Source organism: Hylobates moloch, unplaced genomic scaffold (genome assembly GCF_009828535.3).
Source record: "Hylobates moloch isolate HMO894 unplaced genomic scaffold, HMol_V3 SCAFFOLD_9, whole genome shotgun sequence".
Lineage (NCBI taxonomy): Eukaryota > Metazoa > Chordata > Mammalia > Primates > Hylobatidae > Hylobates > Hylobates moloch.
Window position 1 is genome coordinate 10,580,719 of NW_026652284.1, and position 20,241 is coordinate 10,600,959.

At 45.0% G+C, this 20,241-nt stretch overlaps 1 protein-coding gene across 6 annotated transcripts in view; it reads right to left on the bottom strand.

Moving 5' to 3' along the window:
• Positions 1-1,207: 1,207 nt before the first annotated feature.
• MTOR (mechanistic target of rapamycin kinase) overlaps positions 1,208-20,241 on the bottom strand; it is a 155,640-nt gene continuing 136,606 nt past the window's right edge. For 3 of the 6 annotated variants that reach the window (XM_058444305.1, XM_032758907.2, XM_058444306.1), the window contains 12 exons: positions 19,451-19,586; positions 16,960-17,107; positions 16,227-16,349; positions 11,628-11,710; positions 10,022-10,094; positions 9,442-9,516; positions 8,950-9,085; positions 7,489-7,554; positions 4,362-4,442; positions 4,004-4,084; positions 2,852-2,957; positions 1,793-2,173 (listed from right to left, as the gene is read on the bottom strand). In XM_058444305.1, the coding sequence (XP_058300288.1) occupies positions 2,158-2,173; positions 2,852-2,957; positions 4,004-4,084; positions 4,362-4,442; positions 7,489-7,554; positions 8,950-9,085; positions 9,442-9,516; positions 10,022-10,094; positions 11,628-11,710; positions 16,227-16,349; positions 16,960-17,107; positions 19,451-19,586 (1,124 nt within the window). In that variant the 3' untranslated portion in view covers positions 1,793-2,157. Of the gene's footprint in view, positions 2,174-2,851; positions 2,958-4,003; positions 4,085-4,361; positions 4,443-7,488; positions 7,555-8,949; positions 9,086-9,441; positions 9,517-10,021; positions 10,095-11,627; positions 11,711-16,226; positions 16,350-16,959; positions 17,108-19,450; positions 19,587-20,241 lie in introns of those variants that run through there. The other 3 variants (XM_032758905.1, XM_032758906.2, XR_009214909.1) reach the window with 2 other exon arrangements.

The following is a 20,241-nucleotide window of genomic DNA, read 5'->3' on the forward strand; positions in this document are numbered from 1 at the left end:
GGAATATAGAAAAGAACTTACGTGAAATATTGGGGGTGAATTTCCCCTGATTTACAAATATTAGCTGGGTGGGGGGGGCACACATCTGCAGTCCCAGCTACTTGGGAGGCTGAGGTGGGAAGATCACCTGAGCCCAGGGGGCTGAGGCTGCAGTGAGCCATGACTGTGCAACTGCAGTTCAGCCGGGTGACAGAGCGAGCCCCAGTCTCCAACAAAAACAAAAACAAAAAACACCACTCAGATACTACTCCGTTTTAAAACTTCACAGCATCAGGTTCATACTCCTTGCTGCTGAACTGAGGGAGGCCCCGGCCCCATGCTACTTTCCTGCCTCCTTTAGTTCCTATGATTTTCCTGTTACTCCCTTTATTCCCCATTGACCACTGAGCCAGATATGCTGAACTATGAGGTGCAGCCATAAGAAAATGCCAGTTTTGTGTATATATATATATATATATATTTTTGAGATGGAGTCTCGCTCTGTCGCCCAGGCTGGAGTGCAGTGGCGCAATCTCGGCTCACTGCAAGCTCCACCTCCCGGGTTCACACCATTCTCCTGCCTCAACCTCTCCGAGTAGCTGGGACTACAGGTGCCCACCACCAGGCCCAGCTAATTTTTTTTTTGTATTTTTAGTAGAGACGGGGTTTCACCGTGGTCTGGATCTCCTGACCTCGTGATCTGCCTGCCTCGGCCTCCCAAAGTGCTGGGATTACAAGCGTGAGCCACCGTGCCCGGCCGAGCAGTTTTGTATATTAAAAATGGTCCATGTACCTGCGATTTCATATGGTCCAAGTGATACTTGCCACTGCTGTGGATACCATGCTTTCACAGCAGTGCCTCACACTTCCTTTTCTGCTGAGAATGTCCCCCCTTGGTTCATCTGACAGACTCCCACCCCTTTTTAAGACCCATGCCAAATGTCCCCCTTTCTATGGGGCTTTCCAGGCTCACCTGGTGGAATTCACGCTCCTGTGGCCCACACACGCCTCTTCTTGGCACTTGGCTGAAGTTCTGTTCACTTCAATGGCATGCTGTCTCCACCTGTCTGGCCTGGGAACAGTCTGAGGAAAGGGACCATGTCACGTACACCCTTACGTCCTCTGTCATCCCTACTACAGAGTGTTTACTAGAAGCTGAGTGCTGAAGAGAGTAAATGCTTCCTTTTTGAACTGATCAAAATTATGACTAAAACGCTACTCATATACATATGTTTAAAATTCTGATGTCATTTATTGGCACAAAAATTATTCCGATACAACATGGTGTCTAGACATGGCTACACTTTATACTTTGTGCATTTAGTTGAGTATTTGTTCTGCTCATAATTCCCAATGTGTACCAGACCTTCCCTGTGTTCAGCACCTCCATGACAGTATTTCTGTTTTCTGAGCCCTTGCTCTAAACAGAGTATTTTGACCACTGAAAACATCCAAGAACCCTGCTGCGGAAGGCCAGTGAGGGTGGTCCCACTGCGCAGTGATCCCCTCTGTGCATCTGCTCAGCCGAGGCCGCCAGCGATCTGAATAAACCTCCCTACTAGCGGTCAGGTCTTGAATTGAAGTGTGTGAGTCGCAGCATCACTGGGTCTGATGGAAGACAGGCCTTTTGTACTCATTTTGGCCTATCTTGCAAACATTTCTGCTGCTGTCCACAGACCAGTGAGGTCTTGGGATAGGTGGCAGGGATGAGGTCAGCATCTTCTGTGTCTTTATAGTCTGGGATCCTAATCCATGTTCTCCACGACCTGAGGCTTCTTGGCTGTGCTGAGTTTGCTGTACCCATGTTGAGAGGAGCAACTAGGTCATTCTTCCATCAGCAAGTACTTATGATGAGTTCTCTTGTGAGTTAAGTCAAAACCCGTATTTCTAAAGTTATGGATCTTCTGTTCCCCAAAATGAATGGCTTGATTTACGTGGTATTACTGTGTTTCACTGTCCTGGGAACCAAATCAAGCCTTGTGTTTCTGACAATATATTCTTCAACAGCAGCTAGAAAGTTGGTTCCAACCAACTTTTAATATACAGTAGTTCTTTTCATTTACATTTCAAAATATTTAACAAAGTGAAACTTTCTCACCATGGTTTCAGTTTAGTGGAAGCATTTACTAAAGTACAAAAGCCTCAGAAAAAACATGACGGGCACATCTGGGCCTCTAGTTACCAGAAAGGGCACCTAAGAAGACAGAAAGAAAAGGAATATTTTAATAATTTGAGCTTCTTCAAAGCTTTACACAGATAACTTGAAAATGAAAAGGCCAAGGTCTGACAACCCCAGGGTATTCCCTGAGCTCTCCCACAGCTAATTGCATGGGACACACTCATCATTTCCAGTCAAGGCTAATGCCCACCGAGGTCCCGCAAGGACACTTCCCCAGCACCTGCTCTCTCAAGTTTCTGCCTTCAAGCATGCCTCAGGCAATTAATCAAAGCACACCCCAGAGTGGTCCTTGAGGTTAGGCTCCCAGATCATAAATCTGTCTTTTTATCTCCTTCTCTCTGTCACTGCTCTAGCTTTTTCTTTCCTTTGCCCTTCCTGTATCTCTGCTGTGGACTGACAGCAAAACCCAAAAGGAACCCCTCACAAACAAACAAGCCTTGCCTATTCTCCTAAACCACTTATCTTAATGTAATTTTAATTTTAGTGTTTGCCTTCCAAGTATGCATCCCTATTTCTCAATTTCTTTTTTTATAACAATGAGCACATGCAGTAAATATGAACTTTTAAAGAGATCTGAGCTCTAACTGCCCTTTACAGATACCTCACCAAATCTTTTTGCTACCCTGGCTTTGGGACCTAGGCTTGGGACCTGATTGCTTATTTTAACAAAGTCACTTTGAGAGCCCCACTCACCAGCCAATATAGCACTGGCAGAGGTTTTCATGGGATGTCGCTTGTTTGATGAGCAGCTCAACTTGCGTTGGAACATCCAAAGTGTCATCATGAGAGAAGTCCCGACCTAGCACAGGAGGAACAAAAACATTTCACTCTCTTCCTAGCAATCGATGCACTTCTTGTTCCCTGTTGGCTTAACTGTCTATGCCAACAGCTTATCCTCAGACGTGAAGAAGAAGGATACCATCATAGTTGGATTTGAAAAATTCGGCCAGGTGCGGTGGCTCACGCCTGTAATCCCAGCACTTTGGGAGGCTGAGGCAGGCGGATCACCTGAGGTCAGGAGTTCAAGACCAGCCTGGCCAACATGGTGAAACCCTGTCTCTACTAAAAATACAAAATTAGCCGAGTGTGGTGGCACATGCCTGTAGTCCCAGCTACTTGGGAGTCTGAGGCAGGAGAATCGCTTGAACCTGGAAGGTGGAGGTTGCAGTGGGCCAAGCTCGCACCACTACACTCCAGCCTGGGTGACAGAGCAAGACCCTGTCTCAAAAAAAAAAAAAAAGAAAAAAAGAAAAATTCGGCCGGTTGTGGTGGGTCATGCCTGTAATCCCAGCACTTTGGGAGGCTGAGGTGGGTGGATTACTTGAGGTCAGGAGTTTGAGACCAGCCTGCCCAACATGGTGAAACCCTATCTCTACTAAAAACACAAAAAATTAGCTGGACGTGGCGGCGGGCACCTGTAATCCCAGCTACTCGGGAGGCTGAGGCAGGTGCTTGAACCTGGGAGGCAGAGGTTGCAGTGAGCCAAGATGGGGCCATTGGACTCCAGACTGGGCAATAAGAGCAAAACTGTCTCAAACAAACAAACAAACAAAAAAAACATGATTAAAAAACACTTCTCTGAATTTGGCTGATTTTGGACCCAAAAGAAATTTATTCACCTCCTGAGTTAGATGAGATTAAACTAACATTAAGTACTGTTATCAGTCATCAGAAAGAAGAATCAGAGACAATGTTTAACTGATGACCTCAAAGACACTCTTTGTCAGCTGCATGGTGCCAAGGCACGTCACTAGCACCACTGGACATGGGGCTGACCACCACTCAGAGAGAGTAAAGTGTGCTCAGATTTTATGTCCCTTTTAAGTAAACACATGACACACTCACCAGTGAGCTTATCTCGAACCCTGTTAATAATCTGGATAGCTTTCTTATTTAGGGCCTCTGGTTTCACCAAACCGTCTCCAACTGGAATACACAAAAGTAGAAATAACAGTAAGAAGAGAGCAATACAACAGGTTCAATGGGTGCCCTGTTTTTCTCAAATATTCACTTTTGTAAGTGTTAAGGAATCCTTCCTCTACGTCCATCTTTGTCTTCAGAATATAATGAGAAATTCATGGAACCTTTTCTGCTCAAAGGCAGTTTTGTTGCTTCATCTTGTTGACCCCTCTCAGGGTATAACACAGCTGCTATTTTCTTAATGAGCTAGTCATTGGTGCAGTTCCTCAGAGGCTGAACTTACTGAAAGAATGAATAGATTCTGGCACTGTGGTCCCCGTTTTCTTATGGGCTGGCTCTCCAAGTTCCACACCGTCCAAAATTTCTATGGGAAAAGAAATCAATTAACAGAAAATTCAAACACCAAAAAGCTACTGTTGGTGTTAGCATCTAATTCTCTATGCACTCTATTCCTTTAACGCCTGCCCTATCTACCCTAAAGGGGAAAAGAGAAGGTAAGTTTTATGTTACTCTTTATGTATTTCAAAGTTTTAAGCTGGACACAGCTGTAATCTCAGCTACTCAAGAGGCTGAGGTGGAAGGATCACTTGAGTAGCTGAGTTCAAGACCAGCCTGAGACTCCATTTGCAGGAAAAAAAAAAAAATTTTTTTTAAATCTGTAAAGCCATTTTCAAATGTGAGTTAATAATTACTGAAAAAATTTGGTGCTTATCAGAATTGAAACGTGGATTTTCAGGCAAATTGCATTAACAAAATAAACTCATAGGAATAAGAACAGGTCAAAAGCCTTGTGACAAAATGTGTTTGGACAAAAACTGATAAAGAAAATTAACTTTGGAATGTGTCACACACGAGGTTGAAATGTTATTCCTTGGAGGAATTTTCATATCAGCTCTGGGTAGAAAAAGTCCTCAGGTGTTAGGTTCACCCTCCACTGATTATGACTTTTAGCAGAGAAGAGTCTGAAATCAGAATTACAAAGTTTTTTGAATGCTGTCTTTGTACATCACAGACCTTCTGAATGAAGGTAGTGATAATTATACTTCTTTTTTTTTGAGACGGAGTTTCGCTCTTGTTGCCCAGGCTGGAGTGCAATGGTGCGATATCGGCTCACTGCAACCTCTGCCTCCCAGGTTCAAGCGATTCTCTTGCCTCCCGAGTAGCTGGGATTACAGGCATGCGCTACCATGCCCGGCTTATTTTGTATTTTTAGTACAGATGGGGTTTCTCCATGTTGGTCAAGCTGGTCTCAAACTCTTGACCTCAGGTGATCCGCCTGCCTGGGCCTCCCAAAGTACTGGGATTATAGGCATGAACCACTGCACCCGGGTGATAGTTATACTTCTATTAATCATCCATTGGAAGTTCTTCTTTTTTTTGAGACAGGGTCTTGCTGTGTTACCCAGGCTAGTCTCAAACTTGTGGGCTCAAGCGCTCCTCCTGGGCTTACAGGTGGGCACCACAACACTCAGCTGGAATTTAACTTTTAAGCTAAACAACCAAATCCACCACCATCTGGTGCCAGCAGAACTGGCTGTCCTAGTTCCCTTCTGTACGCTACAGACAGCATATAGTAGCCACTTGAGAATGTGTTAGGGAGGTGGGCCCTGAGAATGAAGCCAGTAAGTCTCAGCACACTTCATTTGAGACCAGCCACCAGTATAAGCTCCCCCAGAGACTGTGCGTCCCTATGAGCCTGGTGATTCAGGCATTCACAAATCCTGTCACAGTGTCCATGTATGACATTATAACCCAGTATCCCAATTTCTTGCCTGAAACACCCTTTTCCTTTCTACCCATCAGATTCCATCCCTCCAATAAGAATAAATTACCCTTTGGCAGGGTGGGGTGGCTCACGCCTGTAATCCCAGCACTTTAGGAGGCTGAGGTGGGCAGATCACTTGAGGTCAGGAGTTTGAAACCAGCCTGGCCAACATGGTGAAACCCCATCTCTACTAAAAATTCAAAAAAATTAGCTGAGCATGGTGGCACATGCCTATAATCCCAGCTACTTGGGAGACTGAGGCAGGAGAATTGCTTGAACTCGGGAGGCGGAAGTTGCAGTGAGCCGAGACTGCGCCACCATACTCCGGCCTGGGTGACAGAGTGAGACTCCGTCTCAAGAAAAAAAAAAGAAAAAAGAAAAATTACCCTTTGTCAGGTGAAGTGATGATTAGATGCCACCAACCCAAGTGCTCTCTTCGCAGCTACAGTTCACAGTGAAGTCCCCTTTTCTGAATCTCCATAGCCCTACTCCACACCAAAGCACCCACAGGCTCCACGGCAGAGTCTACTGCTCTCTGATTATTTCACGCAGGTTATGGTCAATTCTGTAATGCTGTTCTGTGCTTCTTCAGGTGACCACTGTACCTCACATTTTCTTTTTGCACCCCTAGACATTATTTGGTTTAGTTTATTAACTAGTTGTAAGTGTTCTGTAAACATTTGTAGAAAATATATGCTTTTTTACACCCCAACAGTAATTCCCAAAGTGTGAACTATGTAGGGTGTTGCTAAATGTCACGAAGGAAAAAAGGGGCGGGATGGGGAGTGTGGGGAAGAGGGGAGGGCTAAACAAAGTTAAACAGTTTTACTCAAAAACAAACAAACAAACAAACCCCACCCCCCCCCAACCAGTAACTTCAATGCTGTGTGTGCTGGAAACTAACACAAATAAAATAAAAGTTAAACAGCTTGACTCTAACACTCCTGAGAGGTTTCCACACACAAAAAGGACTCTGGCTCTCAGAGGGACACGTCTTCCTAGACCCCTGCTCTGTGAGTCGCGCTCCTAGAAACACTGTTCCATGTAGTTCCAGGGCTCCTCCCAGCAACACAAATAAATTTCTGCTGCTTCCATCTTCCCATTTCTGAGCTATTATCAATGCTTGAAGACCAAGGCAATATTGTTAATAATTATTCCAACCCAGACACCATTAGTGAGCTGATATTCAGACATACTTTAAACTGTGTTTTTACAGATAGATTAAAATCAGATAGTTTGATAAAAATCTCAGAGCTTCAGGTACCCACTCCATGTGTGAAACAGTAAATAAAAAACATATCAGCTGCTTGGTGCTCAGTAAATATTTCTAGACCAAGTATTTGAAGTTCGATTAAATGCTTATCAGGTGATAAGCTGGCAGTAATACACCTTTGCAAAACTATCACTGTCAAGAACCACAAGAAAACTAGGTTTACTTCCTTCATATTCAGTAGCCATTACCACTTTAAGTTATGCCTCCTACTCTGTCAATAACAAAGCCCACCCCATTCTAGAAACACTCTGGACAAGGGGGAGAGCCTCCGTAATGTCCTGCGGGAGGCACCCACTGACTGAAGCCCACCCCACTCTACAAACACTCTGCACAACGGGGAAAGCCTTTGCGACCTCCCATGGATGCACCTACCGACTGACTGGCCAGCAGAGTAGGAATCCGTCCTTGTTCGGGATCGCTTGTTGCCTTTGGTATTTGCTAGGGAGAGAAATAAAGAGTATTGAAACATGCTTCAAATTTTGACTTGAAAGAGACTTGGTTTTCTTCCAGTCATAAAAATATAATTGTTCGTAAAGCTATAGCCCCCAAAAAAGAGATGACAGACATATTACTCGGGAATAAGTGGGTGGGTGTTAGCACGGGATGTGAAACCCAGGGGGACACTCTATACTGTTGATTTGGACTTAGACAATGTAATACAGATAATATAAGGTCAAAGTATGATTTAATTTCAATGGATTAGAAGCTCTTTTGGTGAACATCCCCTAAGGTGGCAGAACAAAGGGTAGATGAAGATACTGCTGTCCCAAATCATAACTGTTTGTGTTTCTTATTAAAATTTCAGCTTACTACTCTATATAAAGCCCAGAGAAAAATCACTAGGATACTTGGTTAATACTGAAGAATATTTTAGTATCTAAATTGATAATGGCATTTTCTGTTTTAGTTAATAAAAATACTTGAAGTTCTTTTCCAGGTGTCAGAGTTACTCTGTGCAAATGTAATGCAATAGCTCAGCAATGTATCCCAGGCTGCAGGCTTGAAGGGGCATAGGTTTATAAAATGTTATATGCTGGATATTGCTAACTTGGGAGCCTGCCAACCCCAGCTTCCACACACTTGATTTTATTTTTTACTTATTTTCTTTTAGTTTTAAAATTAAATTTTTTATTTTTTTATTTTTTTGAGACAAGGTCTCACTCTGTCACCCAGGCTAGAGTGCAGCAGTGGCATGATCATAGCTCACTGTGCCTCAACCTCCCAGGCTCAGGTGATCCTCCTGCCTCTGCCTCCTGAGCACGTAGGACCACCGGCATGTGCCACTATACCCACCTTAATATGGTTTGGCTGTGTCCCCACCCAAAATCTCATCTTGAACTGCAATCTGAATTGTAATCCCCATGTGTTGTGGGAGGGACCTCATGGGAGGTGATTAGATCATGGGGATGGTTCCTCCATGCTGTTCTCGTGATAGTGACTGAGTTCTCATGAGATCTGGTGGTTTTATAAGGGGCTTTTCTCTCCTTCACTCTGTACTTCTCTCTTCTGCCCCCAAGTGAAGAAGGATGTGTTTGCTTCCCCTCCCACCATGATTGTAAGTTTCCTGAGTTCTCCCCAGCCAAGCAGAACTGTGAGTCAATTAAACCTCTTTTCTTTATAAATTACCCAGTCTCAGGCAGTTCTTTATAACAGCGTGAGAACAGACTAATACATGCCTAATTTTTTCAGTTTTTGCAGAGGGGTCTTACTATGTTGCCCAGGCTGGTCTCGAACTCCTGGCCTCAAGCAACTCCTCTGCCTTGGCCTCCCAAAATGTTAGGATTACAGGCATGAGCCACCGAGCTCAGCTCCCAGGCACTTGATGATACTCACTGTCCATCAGCCTCCAGTTCAGCAAGGGGTCATAGACAAAGGCTTCCAGCACGGCCATGACACTGTCCTTGTGCTCTCGCAGCACCTCCATCACTGTGTGGCATGTGATTCTGTAGTTGCCATCCAGGCCTGTAACCTAGAAATGGGACAGAGCCACTCACCACAGGTGTTACTAACTCTACACCCAAAGCAAGCTGAGGGGGTCTGTTACCCTCACTTAGTAGACACAGGCCATGTTGACGTATCAGGGTGAGAATGTCTTAGGAGAAGTAATCAGGGCAGGACTGTGATCCACAGGAAACCAGGTCAGAAGTGAAGTGGTAAGCCTTTCATAGAGAGGTCATTTCTAACACAATAGGAAATAACAGAAAACTGCTACAAAAATCACAAAGGCACTTTGGGGAACTGATGGGCTCTAACAAGTGTGTTCTCAGAGAAGGCTGTAACTGTCCTATCTCATTTCGAAGCAGCTCGTTCCCAATATCCACTCACCTCCATAGCATTGGTCAACATTCTTGTTAGTCTAAATGGAATCTTCTCTGGAAACTTCTCTCGGGTCATAGCAACCTACAGAATAATAAATGGGAAAAGCCAAATCAAGGTTTATTTTCTTTACCTGGAGCCAGGTGGAGCAGGTGGCTTTCCTCTGCATCACCTGCACTGATTTTAATTACAGCAGAGAAACGAAGCAGCTTGGGTTTAGTGAGAGGACTTGTCACAGGGATTTGAAAGACAACTTAAAAAACAAGAAACAAACAACAGAAAAGGAGAGAAAACAAAAAGGAAAAAAGACAAATGTGCATCGTGTCCAGGCCCTTGGGCAACAGGTGGTATGGAGGGTAGGGGCCTCCTCCACTCAGAGGGCATGTGAACAGCAGCCCTTGCTCCAAGGAGGTTACAGTCCAACTAAGAGCCTAGATTTCGTTTCTTAGACTGACTTAACTACAGCCTTGGTAGGGCCAGCAGGGGTTAAGAGTAAGGCAGTTTGGGCTTAAGTCTGCCTAAAGTGTCAGAGGAGGGGGAAAAGTGATCACCGGGAAGATGAGGTTGGGGTTCTAGAACATGTGTTCACCTCAAAGCAGTCCCCAAAGTCAATGTGCAGGATCTTCCCACTCAGACGGTCCAGCATCAGGTTGGATGGGTGTCTTTGAGAAACAGAAGACAGATCAGGGAGGGATCAACAGAGATCACGGATGAAAAAATCAGTAAGTACGTGATACTGTAAGCTAGGAGTTGGTAAACGATAGCCCTCAGCCAATCCAGCCCCTCCACCTCCACTTCTGCAAGTCCAGTTTTACTGGAACACACAGCACGCTCCCTTGTTTAAGTACTGTTCCAGGCTGCTTCCGTGCTACGACAGCAGAGCTGAGTAGTTGTGACAGAGACCAAAGGGCCCACAAAGCCTAAAACGACCTACTAACTGGTCCTTTACAGAAACAGTTTGCCAACTCCTGCTGAAATGCAGGCTTATGTGTGAATCACAGGTTGTCCCACTGTACTGAGATACTGTGCTTTTCTGAGGTCTTTGGTGACCTAATAAGTCGTTTCTGGCAGCACTGGCACCTTCTGGTGACAAGGCTCTGTCATTTTTACTGAGCAGCCGTAACAGGGTCTCGTCTCCTTAAGTCCCTGAACCAATCCTGGCAACCACCTGGCTTTTATCAACAGATACTCTGCTAGACTTTTAAAAACAAAAATCTACTATTTTTGAGGGGTAAAATTATTTTTACTCTCAAATAGTTGCATGAGACATGATTCCAGGAGAAAAACAGTAGACATCAGAGAACCAGTCTTTTTTACATTCTTGTGAGTCCATTTCTGAACATTCCTAAATTACATTTTCAGTCAGTACATTTCGACAAAACTTATGCAAAAATATCAGAAGGATCTACTTTGGTTGGTTTCAATTACAGAAATAAAATGATTTATCTTAGCACAGTGGTGACTGACTGACAAATGTTTATTGAATCAATAAAACCAATATGATTTAGTATTTTTTTTTTCTTTGAGACAGAATCTTACTCTGTTGACCAGGCTGGAATGCAGTAGTGCAATCACGGCTCACTACAGCCTTGACCTTCTGGGCTTAAGTGATCCTTCTACCTCAGCCTCCCAAAGAGCTGGGACTACAGGTGCATGCCACCATGCTTGGCTAATTATTTGTTGTAGAGATGGGATGTTGCTATGCTGCCCAGGCTGGTCTCAAATTCCTAGGCTCAAGTGATCCTCCCATCTCAGCCTCCCAAAGTGCTGGAATTATAGGCATGAGCCACTGAGTCTGCCCTGTAATACAGCTTTTAATACATTAAGCCAAACTAAGGATAAAGTAGTATCCTTGAACTATGTGGGGCTTTATTGAGATGGGGTCTTGCTATTGCCCAAGTTGGTCTCAAACCCCTGGGCTCAAGTGATCCTCTCACCCTGGCCTCCCAGGATGACAGGCATGAGCCACTGCACCCAGCTTGAACTATTTTTCTTTTTCTTTAGTTTGATGTAGTCTTCTGATGGCATCACAATCAATAGGGAACTAAGGCTAATGTTGTAAAAGAGACCTTACATATACAACACCAATATTTATTTACCAAAGAGCCATATATTTAATTGGAAAACCAAATGAAACCATTCAGGAAAACTACAATGGAGAAAGAAGACTAAAAAAACCAAATTAAATTACTCACCTATCTCCCAGGCCTAAAATATACCCAACCATTGACATGACCGCTAAAGAACGGGTATAATTGGTTCTTCGGTCAAACCACACCTAGAACACAGGAGTGCATGTGAACTAAGGTTCTGGAAACTTTAATTTCAACATAATTATACTCTAATAAGCTGTCTTTGGTTTGTTTTTTTGAGACCCAGTCTCGCTCTGTCACCCAGGCTGGAAGGCAGTGGTGCTATCTTGGCTTATGCAACCTCCACCTCCCGGGTTCAAGCGGTTCTCATGCCTCAGCCTCCTGAGTAGCTGAGATTACAGGCATTCGCCACCACTCCCAGCTTATTTTTGTAGTTTTAGTAGAGACGGGGTTTCACTTTGTTGGACAGACTGGTCTTGAGCTCCTAACCTCAAGTGATCCGCTTGCCTCGGCCTCCCAAAATGCTGGGATTACAGGCCTGAGCCACTGTGCCTGGCCTAATCAGTTGTTTTCTTACAGTCCATCAATAACTGGTTAGAATGTATAACATTATAAAGACCTCATTCACAATTCTAACAATGAACTATGCCTTGAATTAAACTTAATTAGAAATGTTAGACTTAAAGATCTGAGTAAATGAAAAATATCAGTTTAAGGATATCCCTTTATGAGTATAAAGATGTTAACAGCCTCAAGAAAAAAAATAGATGATGATAGCCCCTGAGAAGGGACTTGTAGTAACACCATGGAACTTGAGAAACAGGCCGAAAGAGCAATGAAACAGAAGAGGAGCCCTAGAAAGAAATCCAAGGACACGTAGAATTTAGTGTTCAGGCTGGGTACAGTGGCTCATGCCTGTAATCCCAGCACTTTGGGAGGCCGAGGTGGGTGGATCACCTGAGATCAGGAGTTTGAGACCAGCCTGACCAACATGGTGAAATCCCGTTTCTACTACAAATACAAAAATTAGCCGGGTGTAGTGGTGCATGCCCGTAATCCCAGCTACTCAGGAGGCTGAGGCAGGAGAATCACTGAACCCAGGAGGTGGAGGTTGCAGTGAGCCAAAATCGTGCCACTGCACTCCAGCCTGGGTAACAAGAGCGAAACTCTGTCTCAAAAAATAAAATAAAAAAAAATTCAGTGTTCAATAAAAACAAAATCTTCTAAATAGCAGGGAAAGGATGAATTATTTGGCCAACAGTGTGGTCATGGCTAGTCATCTTTAAAAAAATAAAGTTACACCTTAAATTCCAAACTTAGTTAAGATATTTTTTTTTTTTTGGACAGAGTCTTGCTCTATTGCCCAGGCTGGAGTGCAATGGTACAATCTTGGCTCACTGTAACCACCACCTCCCTGGTTCAAGTGATTCTCCTGCCTCAGCCTCCTGAGTAGCTAGGATAACAGGCATGTGCCACCATGCCCAGCTAATTTTTGTATTTTTAGTAGAGACAGGTTTTCATCACGTTGATCAGGCTGGTCTCGAACTCCTGACCTCGTGATCCGCCTGGCTCGGCCTCCTAAAGTGCTGGGATTACAGGTGTGAACCACCGTGCCTGGCCTTGTTTCTTTTTTAAGAGACAGGGTCTCACTATATTACCCAGGCTGGAGTGTAATGGCTTTTCATAAGTGTGGTCTTTTTCTTTTTTTCTTTTTTTTTTTTTTTTTTTGTTGAGACAGGGTCTGGCTCTGTCACTCAGGCTGAGTTACAGATTGTGCAGTGGCACAATCTCAGCTAACTGCAACCCCTGCCTCCCGGGCTCAAGTGATCCTCCCGCCACAGCCTCCTAAGTAGCTGGAACAATGAGCAAGCGCCATCATACCTGGCTAATTTTTTATTTTTTGTAGAGATGGGGTTTTGCAATGCTGCCCAGGCTGGTCTCAAACGCCTGAGCTTCAAGCATTCCACCTGCCTTGGCCTCCCAAAGTGTTGGGATTATAGACGTGAGCCACTGCACCCCGCCCATAGGTGTCGTCTTAATGTGCTACAGCCTTGAACTCCTGGGCTCAAGCAATCCTCCTGCCTCAGCCTCCCAAGTAGCTGAGACTACAGGTGTGTACCACAGTGTCTGGCTTGGGTTAAGACTTAAATGTAAAAAAAACCCTGTAACTAGTATAAGAAAATATAGGTAAAAAAATAACCTCAAGGTGGAGAGGGCCTTTCTAAATATAAAACCAAAGGAAGAGGCCAGGCGCCATGGCTCATGCCTGTAATCCCAGCACTTTGGGAGGCTGAGAAGGGTGGATCACTTGAAGCTAGGAGTTCGAGACCAGCCTGGCCAACACAGTGAAACCCTGTCTCTACTAAAAATACAAAAGAGTGGCCGGGCGTGGTGGCTCACGCCTGTAATTCCAGCACTTTAGGAGGCTGAGGCGGGCAGATCACGAGGTCAGGAGATCGAGACCATCCTGGCTAACACGGTGAAACCCCATCTCTATTAAAAATACAAAAAAAAAAAAATTAGCCAGGCATGGTGGCGGGCGCCTGTAGTCCCAACTACTCGGGAGGCTGAGGCAGGAGAATGGCGTGAACCCGGGAGGCGGAGCTTGCAGTGAGCCGAGATCGCGCCACTGCACTCCAGCCTGGGTGACAGAGCGAGATTCCCTCTCAAAAAAAAAAAAAAAAAAAAGCCGGGCATGGTGGCATGCGCCTGTAATTCCAGCTACTTTGGAGGCTGAGGCAGCAGAATCACTTCAACCTGGCAGACGGAGTATGTAGTGAGCCGAGATCATGCCACTGTACTCCAGCCTGGGTAACAGAGCAAGACCTTGTCTCAAAAAAAAACAAAGAACAAAAAAAACACACAAACAAACAAACAAACGAAACACAAAAACAAACCAAAGGAAGAAACTTTAAAGAAAAGGATGAAAAATTTGGTAACTTCTAACTTTTAAAAATGCCTGTACAGTCGTCTCTAAGTATCCATAAAGGATTGGGTCTAGGGCCCCCATTGGATACCAAAATCTACAATATTCAAGTGCCTTATATAAAATGGTGTAGGCTAGGCATGGTGGCTCATGCCTCTAATCCCAGAACTTTAGGAGGCCAAGGCAGGAGGATCGCTTAAGCCCAGGAGTTCAAGACCAGGCTGAGTGACACAGTGAGACTTTGTCTCAAAAAAAAAAAAATATATATATATATATATATATACATATATATATTTTATTTTATTTTATTTTTTTTTTGAGATAGGGTCTCGCTCTGTCACCCAGGATGGAGTGCAGTGGCATGATATGGCTCACTGCAGCCTCACTGTCCTGGGCTCAAATGATCCTTCCGAGTAGCTGGGCTTACAGGTGTGTACCAACATGTCTGGCTAATTTTTTTCTAGAAATGGGGTCTCACAGGCCAGGTGTGGTGGCTCATACCTGTAATCCTAGCACTTTGGGAGGCCAAGGTGGGTGGATCACTTGAGGTCAGGAGTTTGAGACTAGCCTGGACAACATGGTGAAACCCTGTCTCTACTAAGAATACAAAAATTAACCCACATGGTGGTACGTGCCTGTAATCCCAGCTACTTGGGAGGCTGAGGCAGGAGAATCGCTTGAACCCAGGGGGCAGACATTGCAGTGAGCTGAGATCTTCCCACTGCACTCCAGCCTGGGTAGAAAAAAAGAAAAAACAAAAGAGATGGAGTCTCACTATGTTGCCCAGGCTGGTATTGAACTCCTGGGCTCAAGTGATCCTCCTGCCTTGGCCTCCCAAAGTGCTGGGATTACAAGTGTGAGCCACTGTACCCAGCCAAAAACAACTTTTTAATAAAATGGCATAGTATTGTATGTAACCTATGCACAACCTCCCTTATTTTTTTTTTTTTTTTTTTTTTTTTTTTTGAGACGGAGTCTTGCTCTGTCGCCTAGAATGGAGTGCAGTGGCGCGATCTCGGCTCATTGCAAGCTCCGCCTCCTGGGTTCACGCCATTCTCCTGCCTCAGCCTCTCCGAGTAGCTGGGACTACAGGTGCCCGCCACCACGCCCGGCTAATTTTTTTTGTATTTTTAGTAGAGACGGGGTTTCACCGTGGTCTCGATCTCCTGACCTCGTGATCCACCCACCTTGGCCTCCCAAAGTGCTGGGATTACAAGTGTGAGCCACCGCACCCGGCCAACCTCCCTTATATTTCAAATCATCTTGAGAACATATAATACCTAATACAATGTGAATGCTATACAATGTAAATAGTCATTCTACTATATTTTTAAAAATTTACATTTCTTATTGTTATATATATATTTTAAAAATATTCTATCCATGGTTGGCTGAATCTACGGATGCAGAAGCAACAGATATGGAGGGCTGACTGTGTATCAAAAACCAAACCAAACCAAACAAAAACTCCAAACCAAATAACACACCATTAGCAAAATTTAAAAACTAATAGGAAATGTGTAACATATATAAAAAAGACAACTATCTTTAATTCTTTATATATAAAGAGTTCTGGAGAAATATTAAACTACTCATTCTAACTCTGTGAACTTGTCTTGCTCACCCATTTCATTTTTGTTAGAAAAGTCTGGACATGCTCTACAGCCAATCACAGCAAAGAAGAGCCGCTGTGTGCGCATGAACAGACGGGAGGGCCATCCTATTGCGAGTGGGGGTTCCAGGAGAGCGCAGGTCTGCAGAGCCCGGTGGCCTACCTCAGAGCTGGGGCTTTTCAGCCACAGCAGCTTGGCCAGGTCGTCCCCAGCTGTATTATTGACGGCATGCTCAAACACCTCCACCTTCTGCATCAGAGTCAAGTGGTCATAGTCCGGAGCCATCTGCATCAGGACACAACTGTTCAGTAAGAGAGCAGCCTAAGACACGTAGTTTGAGTCCAGGAAGAAACAAGGCTTGGGGTCCAGGCAGAGCTGAGTTCTAATTTCCCCATCATAGCCAAAAGAGAAGGGAAATAAGAACATGGCAAAAGGAGAAATGAAGTGACCATTCTGACCTGATGACCACTGGAACCCCAAGGCATAAGGGAAAAACACAAGACCTCACCTCAGTTATAGGCCTTCTGTGCAGATGAGAGTACCAGAAGTTTGAAAGTTTTGGAAAACAAGCAATTCTCTTTCTTATTACTTACACATCTACTAAACATTATTTCTCCATATGGCCAGTGCTTTGTATACATTAGTAAATATATGGTGCCGAATATTTATCTGTCTAGTCTTCCCTAGGATGGTGAAAACAATTTCTCAGCTTAAGGGTCCTTCAGTTTCTTACAAGGTTATCTGCTTTAGGACTCACTTTATTAAACCTTCTTCAAAGCTGATTCTCTCAAAGAGATTTTTCAGTGACAGACATACAGAGAGGAATGAGAAGAGCAGTGCTACAGAGATTCCCTGCCACGGAAGAGGTACTGGCTCTCGTGGCCGCATCACATACCCGCAACATGATGCGATGCTCGATGTTGAGAAGGATCTTCTTCTTCTCCCTGTAGTCCCGGATGAGGGCGTGCAGTGTGTCACAGTGGGGGACCCAGCCAATGAGGCCCGAGTTGGTCGATAAAGGGATGACAGCATATCTCTGGATGCTGGCGCCCACAGAAAAGCAGGGTTAGCGTACCATAAAGAGAGTATACCGTTGAGCAGCTGAGAACACAGGCAGACTATTTTTTTTTTCTTTTTTGAGACAGAGTCTTGCTCTGTTGCCCAGGCTGGAGTGCAGTGGCACAATCTTGGCTCACTGCAACCTTCGCCTCCTGGGTTCAAGTGATCTTCCTGCCTCAGCCTCCCGAGTAGCTGGGACTCCAGGTGCGTGCCACCATGCCCAGCTAATTTTTTTATTTTTGGTAGAGACAGATTTCACCATGTTGGCCAGGATGGTCTCAATCTCTTGACCTCGTGATCCGCCTGCCTTGGCCTCCCAAAGTGCCGGATTGCAGGCCTGAGCCACTGTGCCCGGCCCTATTTTTTTTTTTTTTTTTTTTTTTTTTTGAGACGGAGTCTCATTCTGTTGCCCAGGCTAGAGTGCAGTGGCACTATCTCAGCTCACTGCAACCTCCGCCTCCTGGGTTCATGCGATTCTCCTACCTCAGCTTCCCGAGTAGCTGGGATTACAGGAGCACACCACCACACCTGGCTAATTTTTTGTATTTTTAGTACAGACGGGGTTTCACTATGTTGGCCAGACTGGTCTCGAACTCCTGACCTCATGATCCACCCTCCTTGGCCTCCCAAACTGCTGGGAGCCACCGCGCCTGGCGGCCCTGACTATTTTTAATGAGCCCCCGCAGCACCAGGCTGGTGTGAAGAGTGTGTTGAGGGACGCTTTGTGAAGAATAAGGCATCACAGAAAGACAGTGCACTGATGGTGCAGTGAAAGCAACACGAGTCTCCTCAACCTGCCCAAGAAACTCATGGCTTTGGGGGAACAAGCAAGTGACTAAAATACCTCTCAAGTTAATTCTCATGGTTTTTTACAGGAAGAGGAGTGCCAAAATACAGATGATGGGAAAGGTTTGGCTTTCATCCCACAAGGGGTCAGACCCATCTCATCTGTAGACTCTCCAGTCTACCTGCCACAAATTGCTCCCTGCTAGATTCTTTGGAGGTTGTTAAAGGCATTTCCCAATGAGAATACCCTAAAAACTCTGGAAGAACTTGGTTATAAATTAAGTTATAAAATTTTATAACTTAATTTTTCATTTTTAAAACATTTAAAAAAATTATTTACTTTTTGAGACAGGGTCTCGCTCTGTTACCTAGGCTCGAGCACAGTTGCACCATCACAGCTCACTGTAGCCTCGACCTCCTGGGCTCAAGTGATTCTCCTGCCTCAGCTCCCTGAGTAGCTGGGACTACACTGTGCCCCGCATTTTTTTTTTTTTTGTAGAGACAGGGATTACAGGCGTGAGTCACTGTGCCCAGCCTATTTTTATTTTTTGAGAGAAAGGGTCTTGCTCTGCTGCCCAGGCTGGAGTGTAGAGGCACAACCTTGTCTCACTGCAGCCTCGACCAGCTGGGCTCAGATGATTCTTCCGCCTCCATCTCCCAAGGAGCTGGGACGACAGGCATGAGCCACCATGCCCAGCTGATTTTTTTTTTTGTAGAGACAGGGTCTCACTTTGTTGTCCAGGATGGTCTTAAACTCCTGGTCTCAAGCAATCCTCCTGCTGTAGCCCTCCAAAGTGTTGGGATTACATGTGAGCCACCATGCCTGGCCACTTAATTTTTTTTTTTCTTACTTTAGTTATTTATTTTTGAGATGGAATTTCACTCTTGTCGCCCAGGCTGGAGTACAATGGTGCAATCTTGGCTCACTGCAACCTCCGCCTCCCAGGTTCAAGCAATTCTCGTGCCTCAGCCTCCTGAGTAGCCACCACGCCCTGCTAATTTTTGTATTTTTAGTAGAGACAGGGTTTCACCATGTTGGCCAGGCTGGTCTCAAACTCCTGACCTCAAGTGATCCACCCGCCTGGGCCTTCCAAAGTGCTGGGATTACAGGCATGGGCCACTGTGCCCGGTCACCTTTTTAATTTTTTTAAATAAATAGTGATGGGGTCTCTCTATGTTGTTTAGGCTGGTCTTGAATTCCTGGGCTCAAGTGATCCTCCTACCTTGGCATCACAAAATATTAGGATTATAGGTGTGAGCCACCACGCCCAGCTTTTCTCTTCTAAAGAGACAGTCTTGCTCTATTACCCAGGCTGGAGGGCAGTGGCGCAATCACAGCTCACTGCAGCCTTGAACTCCTGGGCTCAAGCCATCTCCCTGCCTCAATCTCTGGAGTTTCTGGGACTACAGGCATGAGTTACCGTGCCTGGCTCCCTAATTTTATAGTTTTTTGTTATGATATAATACATGACTACATGAGACAAATGTAGGAAAAAACCAGAAGACTTCTCAAATTGTTGCCATTTCAGGTTTCTGAATACCTGAGGTTTTTCCGAAGAGATGTTGGGTCATTGGCCAGAAGGGTGTTAACCAAGCCGAAGAGCTGCATCACACGCTCATCCTGGCGCAGATCTTCATGGCCTTTTAGAAGGAAAACAAACTCATGCCCGTTGCTGCCTGTAAGGGACAGTGGGAGCGGTGAGTGTATATCAGAGGTCCTCAGCTCTTCAGCTGAGAGCGCCACTGCATTCAAGAGATCCCACAGACTACATATGCCTTACCTAATCATACGTTCCTCACAAAAAGAAAAAACAATCCTTAGAATTAATGAAGAGTGGCTTTGCATTTTATGGTTCTCAATGACCAATGTTGTTCAAATTAAAACAAAACAAAACCTGTTTTTGAGGACCAGGAATGGTTAGGCACGGAAATGATCATTCCTGTTTTCCGACCCACTCTGTCCTCCTCTGTTCTGAGAAGGTTGACTCCTACAGGCCGCATCATTTGGGATCCCACTTGGGCGTGGCCAATGGTGGAAGGGTACTGGCAGGAGGTCAGAGGCTGGGTAGAGGGAGAGGTCAGGGTATGTGCACCCCACCACCAGCCTGGCCCCAGTTCTAGAAGCCGCCACTCTCTCTGGGCTGTAGACTCTGCTAGATGGCCTCTCTGGCATGGTGACGGTTTTAGCTGGGCTCCTTGCTCTTCCAGTTCTGGAGTGTGGGGGTGGGTGAGGGTTGAGTAACAATTTCACACTTGTGCTTGTTCATGAGCGCTCCTTGTTGATTCTCTTAGCTTTGCTTACACCTCTGGGAACAATTCTTTTCTTAAACTC